Here is a 17,187-nt window from a genome sequence, read left to right as displayed (position 1 = left end):
TATTGTGTCAGGACCTCCACCATATTGCCTGCAGTTTTCATTTTCTTTTTTGACTTTTGTAATTGGAAAAACTTTAAACCCAGGCAGAAGCCTAATGTAGCTTTCCCTATTCACATAGCCTAGGTCTACACTTAAAACTTTTGCTGATATAATAAAAGTGGTTAGAAGTGTGATTCTTTTTTTTGTTTTTTTATTTTAAACATTTTTATACCAGCTAAAGCCTTTGTGTAGATGCAATTATAGAAGCAAAAAAGTTCTTTTACTGATGTAGCTTATTTTGTTCAGGCAACTGGTGTAAGCTATGCTAGCGAGAGCACTCTTTTGCCTGTATAAGCTGCATCTTACACTAGGGGAGTTTGCAGGTGCAGCTATGCTATTAAATATTTTCTAGTGTAGACTAGACCTTAGACACTGAAGAGTTAATTAGAGTCCTGGGAGAAATTCTTTGCGAACCTTGTCTTACCTAAGGCTATGCATGAGTTTTATGGACAGCCCAAAAGGTACTTTGATTCTTGGGACTGTCCTGAGTAGACCCTTTAATTTTGTCCTCAGTAAAACAGTGCAGGATCCCCATGCCTACAAGTTATTCCATACTACACCAACATAATAACTCCACTTCCCCTCTGAAGTCGGTGCAAGCGCTCCTGGTGAGGACACGCACCACCGATGGAAGGAGGGTAGTGTGGATGTGAAAAACTGCAGTAATTACTGCAGTGGCTGTATGTCAACTTAAGTTTGTAGTGTTGACATGCCTTGAGTTAGTGTAGGGGTTTTGTGTACAATAATACAAGTTTTGAACTGTAATATTTATTACAAACGTCTAGTTTTTCTTAAAACAACTTTTAAAAGATGTATTTAAAATTCTTTTTGAAAATAACATTTAAAATGTTTCCTCTGCTTAGATCTACGGAATTAGATTCCAACTGGTCTTGGTTTCAGTTGAGATGCATGCAAATAGGAGGAAATGCTAATGCCGTAAGTATATCTTAGAAAGGTTTTTCTTATTTCAAGTATTTGCTTTTTATGTTTAACAGCTTCACACTTAGCTTTATTGCTCATTTTATGTGTTAGTGAAGAATTCAGGGATGAAGGAATTAACTCCACAGCCCCCTAGAATATTTGTGTATTTTTTGTGTGTTTCAAGTTAAAATAATGAATTTACTGCTGCACTCCTAAAACTTTATACATCCTGTAGAGAAGAAACTAGTTTATATGGAAATGGGGTCATGACAAATATGTGTGCTGTTTCAAGAGATTTGCACAGACCTCAAAGGCATAAGACCAATAAATGTGTCTCTCTTAGAATTCTAGCAAAATACAATAAGTTACTTTGAATTTTCCATGTGTTTTGGCCTTAGTGAAGGGAAGAATCTGCTCTGCTCAAAGATTACACAAGCATGAAATGTTATTGGTTATTTTCTATCCTAATATTCTAAGAAAATCAAAAGACTAAAATGCAGGTCTTTTTTAAAGAAATGGCAAATACCCAAAATAATTAGGTTAATTTTTACTTCTATGTGCTTTTTTTGTTGGCCAAAGCTCAGTTTTTAAAGTTAAATGAATATAGATATGGTGAAGGGAAAATATTAAAATATCTCTCTTCAAAATTTGTGTTTTGTCATCTAATACACAATGATAAGAGTTCTTGTATGCAATTCAGTTGGTACCAACGCGGCCCTTGTAAATTAATTATCTAATATGAGTTACCGTCTGAAATTTGCGATATCATAGCTAATGAACTAAAAATTTTCCAGGTAACTTGGTTTCTGTAATAGTTGCACTCAAATTCTGTTAAATTGCATTGTCATCTATTTCATATGAATTTTGTTTTTTACTAACTCCGGTTTTGGAATATTATTAATTTTTGCTATTTCTTTACTGTAGTTGCAATTTAATCTTGAACCTCAGCTACTACAGTGATTAGCTCCCTAGAAATATCTAAGGTAGTTAGAAAATCAGTATAGTCTTCTGAGGTTCTTCTTCTTCCCAGAATAGCTTTCTCTTGTAACTAAGGCTGAGATTTTCAAAACTGTGTGCCTAAAGTCACGCTTGTAACTGTATATTTAGAGGCCTGAATAAATGGCCAGGTTTTTCATAGTGCTGAGCACCCAGAAGTTTCCATTAAAGTCACTGGCAGTTTATTTGGACATTTAAATATGTATTTAGGAGTCTAACTTTAGGCACACAGTTTTGAAAATCTTGGGCTTAGAGCCTATTACAGTTAAGACTGAAGCACAGTCGCTGGATTTGTTAGCCTTTCTAGAAACTGTTACACTCTGTATCCAGCCTTCAGCTATACAGTAGCACCTCACTTAACGTTGTAGTTATGTTCCTGAAAAATGTGACTTTAAGTGAAACAATATTAAACAAATCCAGTTTTCCCATAAGATTTAATGTAAATGCGGGGGGTTAGGTTCCAGGGAAATTTTTTTGGGGCAGACCAAAGGCATTATATACTGTACAGTACTGTACTATATTGTTGTTGGGAAGTGCCCCTGGCTTACCCCACACAGGCACAGTCCGCTGCAGGCAAGGACGCTAGGAAGCACCGCTGCAGCGGCAGCTTCCCTGGAGAAGAACAGGCACCGACTTTGCAGGGGGATGCTCCAGGCCCACCTCTTCCCGTCCCTGCTCCACTCCACAGGGGTGGGGCCTGGAGGTGGATAGGCTGTCTCCTAATTTTGAGTAGCCAGATATCAGGTCTATAAGAAGAGCTCAGCGTGGAGCAATGTATCTCAGGGAGGCTTTGAAAACCCATTTTAGTAATGACCCACAGTAATGTGTCCTGCTTTTCTATATTGTGCCTATCCATAGTCTGAACCCTGTTGTGACCGCTGTTTTTCTTTCTTGTGCACATCTCCCACCCTAGTGCCTCAGTTTCCCTGACCCTCCTCTTTTCTCGTCCCCCATGCTTCGAATTAATAAAGATGATTTTGTTTTCAAGACGTGGACTTTTATTCAGGGCTTTGGAGCAGAGCCTGGAGCTGGAGCGCAGAGCAGCTCCGGAACAGTGGAGCTGTAGGTTTTTGCCTGGAGCTGGAGCGGAGCCAGAGCACAGCTCCAAAGCCCTGCTTTTATTGCACACAGATCTAGTGTGACGTTCCCCTCTTGTGGTATCTGGACCAGTGATCTGCTAGGTCACTTCAATCCTTGATTCTGGGAGCCAGCCTTACCCTGCTCTGCTGTGAGAACCCCCACTCCTGGGCTGTTCACGCACAGCCTCTAGCATGTAAGATGCTCCTTGGATGGTGCAACCAAATGACACTAGCCAATATCTCTGGTCCCGGACACAACCCTAGGAACCTCCGTCTTGCAGTGTCCAGTTACGCCCGCTGGACGCTGCAAGCTTCTGTTTGCTAATCAATTTAGCAAAGAAATTGATATGTACCAGGCTTGTTATCCCACGGGGAGACTCCGACATGCTTCAAACCAAACACACTGCTTCAGATAGAATAAACAAACAGATTTATTAACTATAAAGATAAATTTTAAGTGATTATAAGTCAAAACAAAATAAGTTAGATTTGGTCAAATGAAATAAAAGCAAAACGCATTCTAAGCTTATCTTAACGCTTTCAGTGTCCTTACAAACTTAGATGCTTCTTCTCACCACAGACTGGCTGGTTGCTCTTCAGCCAGGCTCTCCGCTTTGATCAGTGCTTCAGTCACTTGGTGTGGTGTCTGTAGATGCAGGTGGAAGAGAGAGAGAGAGCATGGCAAATGTCTCCCCCTTTTATCATGTCCTTTCTTCCCTCTTGGCTCCCCTCCCCCCATAGTCAGGTGAGCATTACCTCATCGCGGTTCCAAACTGACCAAAGAAAGGGGGGGTGACTCCCTCGAGAGTCAAACAAATTCTTTTGTTGCTGCCTAGTCCAGCGACCTTTGTTCCTGTGAGGCTGGGCAGGGTTTGTCCCATACATGCCCTACTGAGGTGTGAACTGCCTCTCTGCTCTTGGAGTTTTTTTGCCTGGGCTTATTTTAAGCCAAGAGGATACATTTTCAGCCTCATAACTATATACATGAAATTATAGCCTATAACATTACTGTAACAACAATGCTCAGTGTATCATGAGCCTTCCGAAGTCACCCAACATGACAAACTTTGCATTGGATACCACACAATCATTTTACAAGGATGAACATGGGGGTTCTGGGGGTTCCCCCGAGGTACAGAGCGTCACATCTCCCCTCTTAGTTTACTGCAAGAGGATTAGTCACTGACCGTCACATATAGACACTGAAAGATCTAACAAAGAGTTAAATCTGGGAAAGATGGTGGAACAAAATTGGGAGAGGGAAAACATATTAATCTTATCTTTAAAAGCTCAGCGGCCTTGCCTGTCATACATCAGTGTATGTGTGGCTGTTATTCTTGGCACCCTCCCCTGGGGTTGAGTGGAAGGGATATTGCATTGGCCCCCCTCGCCTACTGGAACCTGTGTGAGGGGGGGAACAGGGAGTACAGGGATGTTGGAATGCTATTCTGCAGGGGCTGCAGAGGGAGTCGAGACTCCAGGTGTTTCTCTTGAAGGTCAACAAGATGCCTCTACATGTCTGTCTGTTTCTACAGAATACCCAGCATCTCCTGCTGAGTACCATACTCATTCTCAAGGGCTGCTCTCCTGCTCGTAATGTCTATGTCCAGATTTTCAGAGAGCGCAATACTCCACGTCCACTGCTCGGTGTCCACTGTCCCAGAGGTGTTCATTATCTCATTAAATATGTCATCACACATCCTCTTTTGCCTTCATCTTATCTGGGAGAGCCTCTCTGCCAGTGTGGAGTAAGAGCTGAATGCCAAACTTTCAGCTGTAAACCATGCAAAGCAGAGAGGAACCACTGTCTGTGCAGACCCAGGGTCTAGTGCAGAGTTGCTATATAAAAATCACATCCCTGAATCCACACAAGTGTAAAGCTGAACATTTTCATTTCTACAAGGTATTAATTGAACTGTTTTGTTGTCCCAGGCATGGTGAGTATGGCCTGCGGGTAGGGGCACTGCACCATCTGCAGCATTGGGTAGGCAACCCATGGCGGGACCAGAGGTGGGTAGGAGGCCATGCCACCTCCCCTTTGTAACATGGGCGTTGTCTGGAGGTTGGAGACCAGTTTTCCCTCTCCCAAACTGCACGCCTTGGCAGAGGCAGCATGGGTGTGTGTGTGTGTTTGCAGTGGCGGGTGGCCACCACAACATTTTCCTTCCCCCACCACTCCCACCATTGCTGCTGCTGCTTTCCAGCACCTGAGGCTTGCAGTTTCTGAGGTCAATGCTGACCCCTGCCACCTAAATTACAGCCATGTGTTGTAAAGCGTTGGTGAAGGGGCAGAAAATCACAAGGGGGCCCCACAGGCACTATTATTTGTGGTTCAAGCAATTTAAAATGAAAACTACCACCATCTCCCATAGGTGACTCTAGCTAATATCACACTCCTGAGGTTAATAGAGGCAGCAACAGAACAGCTGCTGAAGGTGTCGGTTACAGACCAGGTCCTTATGCTGTTATGCTGTGTACTGTGATGATGCCAGATGGATTAATACTGGAGTGGTGTGGGAAAGTGTCCTACTGCAGTGGAAGGAATAAGACAGCCCTCCCCAGAAACCTTCTACAATGGATTGCAGTGTACTTCCATGAGTTTCCTGGAAATCTCTATGAAGGATTCCCTGGATATCCGTGTGTACATAAATAATCTTTTTCGCAGAGCACCCTCTGTATAGCTGGTACAGTCACTGGAAAGCAGATAGCCACTCTACCTCAACTAGTTTTTTAAAATAAAAAATAGCATACAAGAGCACGTGACCCCAGAATATTAATTGGAATTGCATATTCACCAGAGGTTCCTTCCCTGGCATCATGCCCGTCCATGCTGCTGTGCTGTGACTGGCTGCACTGCTCCGGGGTTAAAAACAGCTCCTGGCTCTCCGGGACAATGGATCCCCTGCTTGCCTTTCTCCCATTCTCCTCCTCTTCTTCCTTGTCCAAGACCTACTCCTCAGTATTGCCTGCAGTGGCCCTGGACTCTGATTCCTCAGAGGTATTGATGCTGCTCTTGGGTGTTGTGGTGTGGTTGCCACTGAGAATAGCATTCAGCTCCATGTAAAAACAGAATGTCTGCAGTGACTGTTCGTCTCCCTTACCTTTCGATATGCCTGCTGAAATTCCTTGATTTTCATGTGACACTGCGTGTTCCTGGTATAGCCCTTCTCCCCCATGTCCTGAGCGATCTGCTCGTATATGTCTACTTCTATATGGCAGAATTGGAGCTATACCTGTACAGCCTCTTCTCCCCGCAGACCCAGAAGATCCACCACCTCCTGTGTACTCCAGCGTGGAGCTGGCACAGTCAGCTATGCAGGCGGGCGCTCTTCGCCAAACAAACAAGAAATGGAAATTCAAAAGTTCATGGTCCTTTAACAGGGGCGGGGCTGTTTCCTGTGTACCTGACTGTGGGCAGCGGAGTTGAGAACGGTGACTAGGGTGGTCACAGCGGAGCATTGTTGGACATCTGCCATAGGCCAGTTAAGTCAACGTAAGCAACGCAGTGCCTACATTGCCACCACGTCGACCTATGTTGAATTAAGCGCTACACCTCTCGTGGAGGTGGAGTAATTAAGTTGACGTAGCAGGCGAGTTACGTTGGCGGAAGGGACCTGGTAGTGTAGACACCGACATAAGGCAGCTTACGTTGATCTAACTGTGTAGTGTAGATCAGGCCTATGTTTATTTCTTAAATGTTGCAGTGGCAGATTGTTTTGTTTAGTTAAAATACTTGCAAATATGCCAGTGTCTATTGTAATTTCCTAATATCATTGCTATAAATGGTAACATGCTTTATATATCAACATAGAATTAATGATTTTACTAAACTAATTACTAATGTAAGAAATCATTTAAGAATAGAATGCTTATACTAACAGGGAATTCATTAATTACTGGTAATGCTCAAGCAACTCCCTCATGCAACTCAGGAAGACAAGAAATAAATCTCTCTCCAAAAATTGTTATAAAGAATCAACAACTTATTTAAATAACTCTTAGACTTTACATAAATAATTACTAATTTTAAAAGACTGTTTTGAAACAAAAAGCTTTTATATAAAAGAACAGGTGTGTTTGGACTTTCTGAAAGCATTTTATTTTCTGTTGAACTCTAATAAAATTGAAGTGCTAACTTCAGAAAATGAATTGAACAAAAAGGAAGATTTAAAACTCTAACTTCAAAGATGTTGTGAGACCCTCCTGCCCCAAAGACAAAAGAGATATAACTGTCAAGAAAGAATTACAATAGTAATGCATATCTCATTAACAAACTACATCTTCATAAGATGAAGAGGCTCTTAAGGACAACTCAGGAAAGTACTGAGCCAGTGAAAGAATGACAGCAACCAACTTGGAATCTAAACATGCATGAAAGAGGTGTTTTCCTATAATTTTCATGAAAATAGCAAGGAAAGGGTATAAAACTGTGAAGTGAGCACCTCCTCCATCTCACACATACTGCTACCCTGCTTAAACAGCAAGCATTCCACAACTCATCCTGTCCACCTCTACAAGCAAGCTACTACTACAGATAGCTAAGAACAGAAAAGACTCAAGAAGAAACCATACCCAAGGAAAACCTACCCAAGACTTCAATGTGGATTGGTGAGAAGGTAACAAAGACACTGCAAAGGGATTATATTTGAAATTCTTGTAATGATTTTATTGGGATATGGAAATGCTGTGGTAACTCGAGATACTAACATTTTCTCCTGTTAACCATCTAATGGTTAGACCATGTATTCCTGGAGAGAAGGACTGGCCTAACATTGGTAAACAGAGAAATAGTAGGATTTAACTGGATTTGAGATTTTTAATATTTGTAATTGACCTGTCTCAAGACAGGTGCTTAAAGTAACTAAAAGTAACAAATTTCAATATTTCTTTTGGTTTCATAGGATTTAATTGAGATTGTTTGTTTGCTTTGCCCATCTATAAGCTTGCTAGCTATTAATAAAACCTAGACAAAGTTCACCTGCCCTTAAACCAATTATGTCCTTATGTAAATAGTTTTTAAGTATCTAAGATACTAAGACTGGATTCACAATAATTTTGGGAAACAATATACCTTGGTCTTAATTAACCAAGGGTATGTCTACACTATGAAATTAGGTTGATTTTATACAGTCGATTGTGTATGTCCCCACTAAGTGCATTAAGTCGGCGGAGTGCATCCTCACTACCGTGGCTAGCATTGACTCACGGAGCAGTGCACTGTGGGAAGCTATCCCACAGTTCCCACAGTCTCTGCTGCCCATTGGAATTCTGGGTTAAACTCCCAATGCCCAATGGGGCAAAAACATTGTTGCGGGTGGTTTGGGGTACATGTCGTCAGTCTCCCCTCCCGCCCTCCGTGAAAGCAACTGCAGACAATTGTTTCGCACCTTTTTTCCTGGGTTACCCGTGCAGATGCCATAGCACGGCAAGCATGGAGCCTGCTCAGCTCACCGCTGCTGTTGTGAGCATTGTAAAAACGCGCATTATACTGCAGTATGTGCAGAACCTGGCTAAGAGACGGCAGCACGAGGACAATTGTGAGGAGGACATGGATGCAGATGTTCCTGAAAGCATGGGATGTGGCAATTGGGACATCATGACGGCAGTGAGGCTAGTTGATAGAGTGGAACGCCGATTCTGGGCCTGGCAAACAAGCACAGACGGGTGGGACCGCATAGTGTTGCAGGTATGGGATGATGCCCAGTGGCTGCGAAACTTTTGCATACGTAAGGCCACTTTCTCGAACTCCGTGAGTTGCTTTCCCCCGCCCTGAAGTTCAGGAATACTAAGGTGAGAGCTGTCCTGACAGTTGAGAAGCGAGTGGCGATAGCCCTGCGGAAGCTTGCAACGCCTGACTGCTACCAGTCAGTTGGGAATCAATTTGGAGTGGGCAAATCTACTGTGGGGACTGCTGTGATTCAAGTAGCCAATGCAATCACTGACGTTCTGCTATCAAGGGTAGTGACTGGGAAATGTGCAGGTCATAGTGGATGGCTTTCTCTAACTGTGGTGGGGCGATAGACGGAACCCATATCCCTATCTTGGCACAGGACCACCTTGCCAACCAATACATAAACCACAAGAGCTACTTCTCAACGGTGCTGCAAGCACTGGTGGATCACAAGGGACATTTCACCGACATCAACGTGGGATGACCGGGAAAGGTGCATGACGCTCACATCTTTAGAAATGCTGGGCTGTTTGAGCAGCTGCAAGAAGGGACTTACTTCGCAGACCAGAAAATTACTGTTGGGGATGTTGAAATGCCAATAGTTATGCTTGGAGACCCAGCCTACCCCTTGCTCCCGTGGCTCATGAAGCCATACACAGGCAGCCTGGACAGTAGTAAGGAGCAGTTCAACTATAGGCTGAGCAAGTGCAGAATGTTGGTAGAATGTGCCTTTGGACGTTTAAAAGCTCACTGGTACTGTTTGCTGAATAGGTTAGGCCTCAGCGCAACCAATATTTCCATTGTTATTACTGCTTGCTGTGTGCTCCATAATATCTGTGAGAGTAAGGGGGGAGACATTTATGGTGGGGTAGAAGGTTGAGGCAAATCGCCTGGCTGCCACTTTTGAACAGCCGGATACCAGGGCGATTAGAAGAGCACAGGTAGGCGCGCTGTGCATCAGAGAGGCTTTGAAAACCAGTTTCATGACTTGCCAGGCTACAGTGTGACAGTTGTGTGTTTTTTCTCCTTGATGCAAACCCACCCCCTTTGTTGATTTTAATTCCCTGCAAGCCAACCACCCTCTCCCCTTCGATCACAGCTGGCAAAGGAAATAAAGTCATTATTGTTTTGAAACCATGCATTCTTTCTTCATTAATTTAAAAAAAAAGGGGGGGGGAGATAACTGATAAGCTAGTCTGGGGAAGGACAAGGCCACATTGCTTATTGTAGCCACAGTACAAATCAAAACTGTTCGAATGACAACCTTCTGTTGCTTGGGCCATCCTCTGGAGTAGAGTGGCTGGGTGCCCGGAGCCTCTGCCCCTGCGTTCTTGGGCATCTGGGTGAGGAGGATATGGAACTTGGGGAGGAGGGCAGGCAGTTGTACAGTGGATGCAGCGGTGGTCTGTGCTCTTGTTGGCTTGCCTGCAGCTCTACCAGATGCCTGAGCATGTCCGTTTGCTCCCCCATTAGCCTCAGCATTGCATCCTGCCTCTTCTCATTGCGCTCACTTAATGTTTTCCTGGACTCTGCCACTGATTGCCTCCATGCATTCAGCTGTGCCCTATCAGTGCGGGAGGACTGCATGAGCTCAGAAAACATGTCATTGCGAGTGTATTTTTTTTGCCTTCTAGAAACATTTGCACCTGTGGGGGGATAAAAAGGGAGAGTAAAATTTAAGATGATACATTTCTGAGAACAAAAGGGAGACTCTTTCACAGTGAATCAAGCAATTCACAGCAGACAGCACGTGCTTTAGGTACAAGGTCGTATTTTGCCTTTTATATTGAGTGCCTGCCGGTATGGTGACACAGCACACGTGACTGGGCAACAGAATTTAGTTTCCAGGCCGCCATGGTAAGCCAAAGGGTACACGGGTTTGGCTTCTAACGCCTTCACAACATGTGGGAATGTTTTCAAACTGCAGCACCCTCCTTTCCCATAGCAAGCAATGCCAGTTGGGTTTGCCATTTAAAAGGAGGGACTGCAGTTTTCGGGTGGATGTGCAGCACACACCTCCCCCCTACGGGTGGCTATTTGGGACGATCCCTTCACCCTTCCCTCTTCTGTGTGGCTATTCTCAGGGATGATCCCTTTTAGCCAAGCGCAAACAGCCCAGCATGAACGAGGTCCTTTTACTGTTCCCTTACAAAAATTCCCCAATTTCAACCTGGTGACCATGAATGATATCACTCTACTGAGGCTAACACAGAAAGATATAGACCGAATGTTGCTTGAATGCAACCAAAATCCAGGACCATTTGCTGCCATGCTTTGTGCTGCAATGATTTCAGACTACTTGCTACTGGCTTGGCGTGGTAAAGTGTTCTATTGTGGAGGACGAAATAAGGCAGCCCTCCCCAGAAACCTTCTGCAAAGGCTTTCAGAGTACCTCCAGGAGAGCTTCATGGAGATGTCCCTGGAGGATTCCCGCTCCATCCGCAGACACGTTAACAGACTTTTCCAGTAGCTGTACTGGCTGCGAATGCATCCCAAGTGTTCAGGGCAAATTGCTTTTAAACCCTCTACTGTAGTTACAAATGTGCACTCACCAGAGGTGCCTTCTCCGCCTTCAGGGTTGGGGATCCCACCTTCGGAGGGTATTGGCTCCAAGGTGATGAAAAGGTCCGGGCTACCGGGGAGAACAGATTCACCGCTTGCCTGCTGCGCATTCTCCTCCTCCTCATCATCCACAAAATCCTCTTCCGTGTTGCGTGAGACTCCCCCCTTGCAAGTGTCCACGGACAGTGGTGGGGTAGTGGTAGAGTCCCCGCCCCAGGATGCCATGCAGCTGATCATAGAAGCGGCATGTATGGGGCTCTGACCCAGAGTGACCATTTGCCTCCTTTGTCTTTTGGTAGGTTTGCCTGAGCTCCTTGACACACGAGGCACTGCTGTGTGTCCTTGTTGTAGCCTCTGTCCATCATGCTCTGTGCAATTTTGGCATATATATTAGCATTTCTTCTTTTTGATCGGAGTTCTGCCTGCACAGGTTCTTCTGCCCATACAGCAATCAAAGCCAGTGTCTCCTGTTTGCTCCATGCTGGAGCTTGTTTGCGATTCTGGGGGGCTGCATGGTCACCTATGCTGCTGAGCTCACCACGCTGACCAAACAGGAAATGAAATTCAAAAGTTCCTGGGGCTTTTCCTGTGTACATGGCTAGTGCATCGGAGTTGAAAATGCTGTCCAGAGCGATCACATTGGAGCACTCTGGGATAGCTCCCGCAGGCAAATAATGTTGATTTGCATCTGCACTACCCCAAATTCAACCCAGCAAGGTCGATTTTAGTTCTACTCCCCTCACCGGGGAGGAGTACAGAAGTCAATTTTAAGAGCCCTTTAGGTTGACGGAAAGGGATTGCTTTTGTATTCATTATAAAATCGACCTAACGTGGCTAAATTCGACCTAACCCTGTAGTGTAGACCAGGGCTAAATGAAGAATGACCCACAGATGGCATCGTCAAAGGTGTAATCTCTGCTAAAAGCTCTCCACAGAGAGGCATAGAGAAAGTGGTTACTTCAGTTACAATCTCTGATCATTTGGGTTGTTTTGTTTAATATTTTCTTTTCCATTTTTTAATAATAAAATAGCCATGGTTAATAACTGTGATTATTTTGCTTGTTTTTTAATCATGGTGTCCTGTAGGGGTTCTTTTATAAATCTTGTGTCTAAAATGGAGTCACATCCCCATAGATAATCTCATGAATAGACTGTATCAATAATTCCATGTTTTGATTTTTGGTTTTCCATGATTTGGCAGTAAAAGAAACAAGTAATGAGAGCTGACCTATAATGTCTTGTTTCTTTGGACTAAATATTTTTGTATGTAGTGATGATGTAGCCATGTTGGTTCCAAGATATTAGAGAATCAAAGAGATTGAGGTAATATCTTTTATTGGACCAACTTCTATTGTCTCTTACCAACAGAAGCTGGTCCAATAAAATATATAAATGTTAGTAATTTTTAAAATACAATTATTTGGCATCTAACCATTTAAAATTGCCTTGTTCTACCACACAAATGTTTAATTCTGTTTCTCATAATATGCATGTTTTTGTTTATTTTTATAGTCTGCATTTTTCCATCAACATGGGTGCACAACAAATGACACCAATGCCAAGTACAATAGTCGTGGTGCGCAACTTTACAGGGAAAAGATTAAATATCTTGCAACACAAGCAACAAGGAAGCATGGTACTGATGTAAGTAATGCATTAGATCATTCATTTTAATATAAAATAATTGATTTCCTGGCTCCAAAGTAATTTTAGATTTCTAAACAGTAGCCAAAATGTAATGTAGAGTGGTGTTTGTCTGTTTTTGTAGCTAAGTAAATACAAATTGCAGTGAATCTGTGGGGCTAGGAGATGAAGTAGTGAAACTAATTTTGTTAGTTGGGGAGGGAGGGAAATGCTAAGAAAGTCAAGTGTGAGCTAATATTGTCACACAGTTTTGGATTAATCAGATGAGTACTACTGTGTTAATAGTTATGAATGCTAGAACTTTACAGAGTTCATTAAAAAGATGTCATTTTTATTGTTTTTAATTACAATTATTGTAGTTATGGATTAACATATTTATGAATTTATGTAACTTTAATGCAAAAAATGTCAGTATTTTTTTTGTAAAGTGTATGTATTTTGCTTCTTCTGGAGTTGATCCCCTATCAGTTAATAGAGCAGGTGAAAATAGTACAAAAAGGGATGGTCAGCAAGGATTATGAAATGCATACTTTAAAAAATACTTTTGGGGTTTGGTAATGATATGGGGACTTTCTTTCTCTGGGTCACTGGCTCAAATCCTACTCAAGCTAGTATAGAAGTAAAGTTACTACCAACTTATTATTCTGTGACCTTTATGGAATAGACTGCTAGTATGTTAGTTTTCTAGTCCACAAAATTCGAACTACCATGAGAAGTGACTTTCTTATCAATTGTCTCAGGGTGCAGGCAAAGGATTAAAGTCCTGACTTGTAAGGTCCTGCAATGTGCTGAAAGCCTTCAGCCTTCTTTCAAAATCAATGGGGAGTTAAATATCAGTACCGTGCCAATTGAGCCCTTAAATGTGATGGAAACTTTGTCGCCCTCTTATTCTTGGGAGTGAGTGGGAGGATTCCTTCAAAGTAGGGCTAAGCCATGTTGAGAAAGTTTGGAAGGCCTTTTCCAGTTGTTGTCGAACAGTCTTGTGTTTTGATTGTTATACTCTGATGCAGAATAGGAATATTAGGGGGAAAAACATAGATAGCTGTGAGATATTTGGGGGGAAAAAATGGTTTTATCTTATCGGATCAAGTTCCAGGGTGGTTAACGGTTCAAACAACATTTGCCCACAAAGTTCACAGTGAGGCATTTTTCCTAGGAAGAATTCAACAGTCTGGAGGGAAACTGCTTTTCACAGTGGGAAAAGAAAGATTCATTTAAAAATCAAATGGGCTTAAAAAACAACAATAACAACCTCCCTCCTCATGTATTTATCTGGGAAAATAAGCAGGTAGCTAGCCTGAAAAGTTATTTTTTAAACATTACCTTATGCTTTCCTGTAATCATCTTAGATTGCTACTTAAGGTACTTGGTGGCTTTTTTAAATTGCATATAGCATAGATACACCTGCACCATGATAAATATTTTTTTGAGATTCTGAATTTTTTAAGGAAAACAATGTATCTTTGAACTTTTGAACAATTCAGTTTAAAATTGTACATATAATTATGGCATATATAATAGGTATGTGATGTAAGGAATGTTGAATATGAATCAAATTGTTGAAACTCTAAAACCTATTTTTATTATTTAGTTCAAAGTATGTTTGTTAATCGCAATCAAATGCTACATTTTCATTACATTATAATGAGCACTTTAGGTTTTGAAAGCACTACATCAGAGATCGGCAATCTTTGGCACGCGGGCCAGGCCCTTGTTTACCTGCCGCCTCCGCAGGTTCGGCTGATCACGGCTCCCACTGGCCGCGGTTCACTGCTCCAGGCCAATGGGGGCTGTGGGAAGCGGTGTCCAGCACATCCCTCGTCCCGCGACGCTTCCCCTGGTGGGCCACGTGCCAAAGATTGCTGATCCCTGTACTACATCAACACTTAAAAGACCATTTTTTCAATTCTTGTTTTTATTAAAAAGGTTCAGAACACTGCTGCTTCAGGTAACGGTTGAGAAAAGAGAACCAGCCGTGGACAGTTATTAGAGTGGGACAGCAGACAATGTGGAAAATGAAATGTGTTGCCTTTGGGATAAAAGGCTGTGTCATGAATCTGGCATTGTCCGTATGATCAATTTAAGTCTTAGTTTTTAAAAAAAACTTTCATTTTTGTCCTATATATTTGGAAGAATTTTTAAATATATTTGTGTAATCTCAGATGGAAGTTGAAGCTCTGATCATAAGATGTTTTTTTTTTCTAGTTGTGGATTGATGGCTGTGGAATTCCGCCTGTGTCACCCCAGCAAAAAGAGGAGGATTTTTTTGCATCACATGCTTCTCTGAAGGTATAGAATATGCTGTACATAATTCTTACATTAGTCTTGTCAAGTGCTCATTGTCTCAGTGTTGTTAAATTTATACTTTGTGATAGATAGATACTAATCTCTGAAACACAACTTTTTTTATAGGAAGGATGCTAGTCTGACATCAGTTGGGTTGAAGCTACTTCCCTATTTATTTTGTGATCCATAGATGCTGTACTTTTAGTCACAGTAAATTTGTCAGACGAGATCAAAACATTATAACTAATTAAATCTACCATAAATGTATAGTAAATCAATACAGGTATAATAGCTCCTAGCAAAAATTTGTAAGTGGAAATTTCTCTGAAAAAATAGAATCTCCAGAATACTTATTTGATCTTTATAAGAGCTAAAGTATTGTACTTCATGCTGTCACTATTCTTTTAATTTTAGTTCACCTTTTCAGCTGAAACTTAGTCTGCCTCACTTCCTCTGTGCCCAATGCACCTTTCTACAATTTCACATGAAGTGATAGAGGCAACATTCAGTTCAGTTGTTAGAGCTTCAGTAGCCTGGGGAGTATGGTAACAGAAAAATCCAGTATCGGGGTAGCCGTGTTAGTCTGTATGCACAAAAACAACAAGGAGTCCGGTGGCACCTTAAAGTCTAACATATTTATTTGGGCATAAGCTTTCATGGGTAAAAAACCTCACTTCTTCAGATGCATCTTATGCCCAAATAAATCTGTTAGAAAAATCCAGATGCCTGGATTAGAAAGCAGTTTTAGCAGCTATGATCTTAAATTTGTAGTAGCTTGATATTATTACAAGCAATGTCAAGTATTGCCATAATAGAATGCCCAAAGAGACAAAGAACCTTTCACAAGGTTCAAGTATATTTCTCAATGGGGAGAGAATGACGATAAGAGAAACACAGCAATGGTCAGTTTCAGTTTTCCCCAGAAAAATTAGCAGTGACTGGATGACTACCATAGTAAATATCAATGTAAATGAGGTAGGATCTGAGGCTAAAACAGGAAAAAAACAACTTAAGAATAATTTAAACAAGTTAGATGTGTTCATGTCGGCAGGGCCTAATTAAATACATCCTAGAATACTTAAGGAACTGGCTGAGGAGAACTCTGAGCCATCGGTGGTTATCTTTGAGAACTTGTAGAAGATCGGAGAGATCCCAGAGGACCGGAAAGGGGCAAATATAGTACCTAGCTATAAAAAGGATAATAAGGACAAACCAGGAAATTATAGACATCAGCTTGACTTCTGTATGGAAAGATAATGGAGCAAATAATGAGTTTGTAAGCACCTAGAAGAAAATAAGATAAGTAACAGTCAACATGGATTTGTCAGAACAAATCATGTCAGACCAACCTAATATCATTTTTTGACAGGGTAACAAACCTTGTGAGTAGGGTAAGAGGAAGCAATGGGTGTGATACCTTAACTTTAGCAAGGTTTTTGATATTGTCTTACATGACCTTCTCATAAACAAATTATATTAATATAGCCTAGATGAACCTTCTATAAGGTGGTTGGAAAAGCATATTCAGAGAGCAGTTATCAATGGTTCACAGTCAAGCTGGAAGGTCATATTGAGTGGGGTCCCGCAGGGATCTATCCTGGGTTCGGTTCTATTCAATATCTTCAAAAATGATTTGGATAATGGCATAGAGCTTACACTTATAAAGTTTGCAGAGGATACCAAGCTGGGAGGGGTTGCAAGCATTTTGGAGGACAGGATTAGAATTCTAAATGATCTTGACAAACTGGAGAAATGATCTGAAACAAATAGGATTAAATTCAATAAGGACAAATGCAAAGTACTATACTTAGGAAGGAATAATTAATTGTACAACTACAAAATGGGAAATGACTGGCTAGGAAAGGCAGAAATGACCTGGAGGTTATAGTGGATCACAAACTAAGTATGAGTCAACAATGTAATACTGTTGCAAAAAAAGCGAACATCATTCTGGGATGTATTAGTAGAAGTGTTGTAAGCAAGACCTGA

At 41.9% G+C, this 17,187-nt stretch overlaps 1 protein-coding gene across 3 annotated transcripts in view; it reads left to right on the top strand.

Annotated features, from left to right (window-relative positions):
- Positions 1-17,187, top strand: part of ARFGAP3 (ADP ribosylation factor GTPase activating protein 3) — an 80,643-nt gene that overhangs the window by 16,255 nt on the left and 47,201 nt on the right. For all 3 annotated transcript variants that reach the window (XR_010598324.1, XM_005296689.4, XM_005296690.4), the window contains exons 3-5: positions 903-975; positions 12,781-12,912; positions 15,118-15,201. Coding sequence is in view for 2 of the 3 variants with exons in the window: in XM_005296689.4 (XP_005296746.1) it covers positions 903-975; positions 12,781-12,912; positions 15,118-15,201 (289 nt within the window). In the remaining variant the exon portion in view is untranslated. The remainder of the gene's footprint in view (positions 1-902; positions 976-12,780; positions 12,913-15,117; positions 15,202-17,187) is intronic.

Source organism: Chrysemys picta, chromosome 1 (genome assembly GCF_011386835.1).
Source record: "Chrysemys picta bellii isolate R12L10 chromosome 1, ASM1138683v2, whole genome shotgun sequence".
NCBI classification, from domain to species: domain Eukaryota; kingdom Metazoa; phylum Chordata; order Testudines; family Emydidae; genus Chrysemys; species Chrysemys picta.
This window is presented reverse-complemented; position numbering and strand designations above follow the sequence as displayed.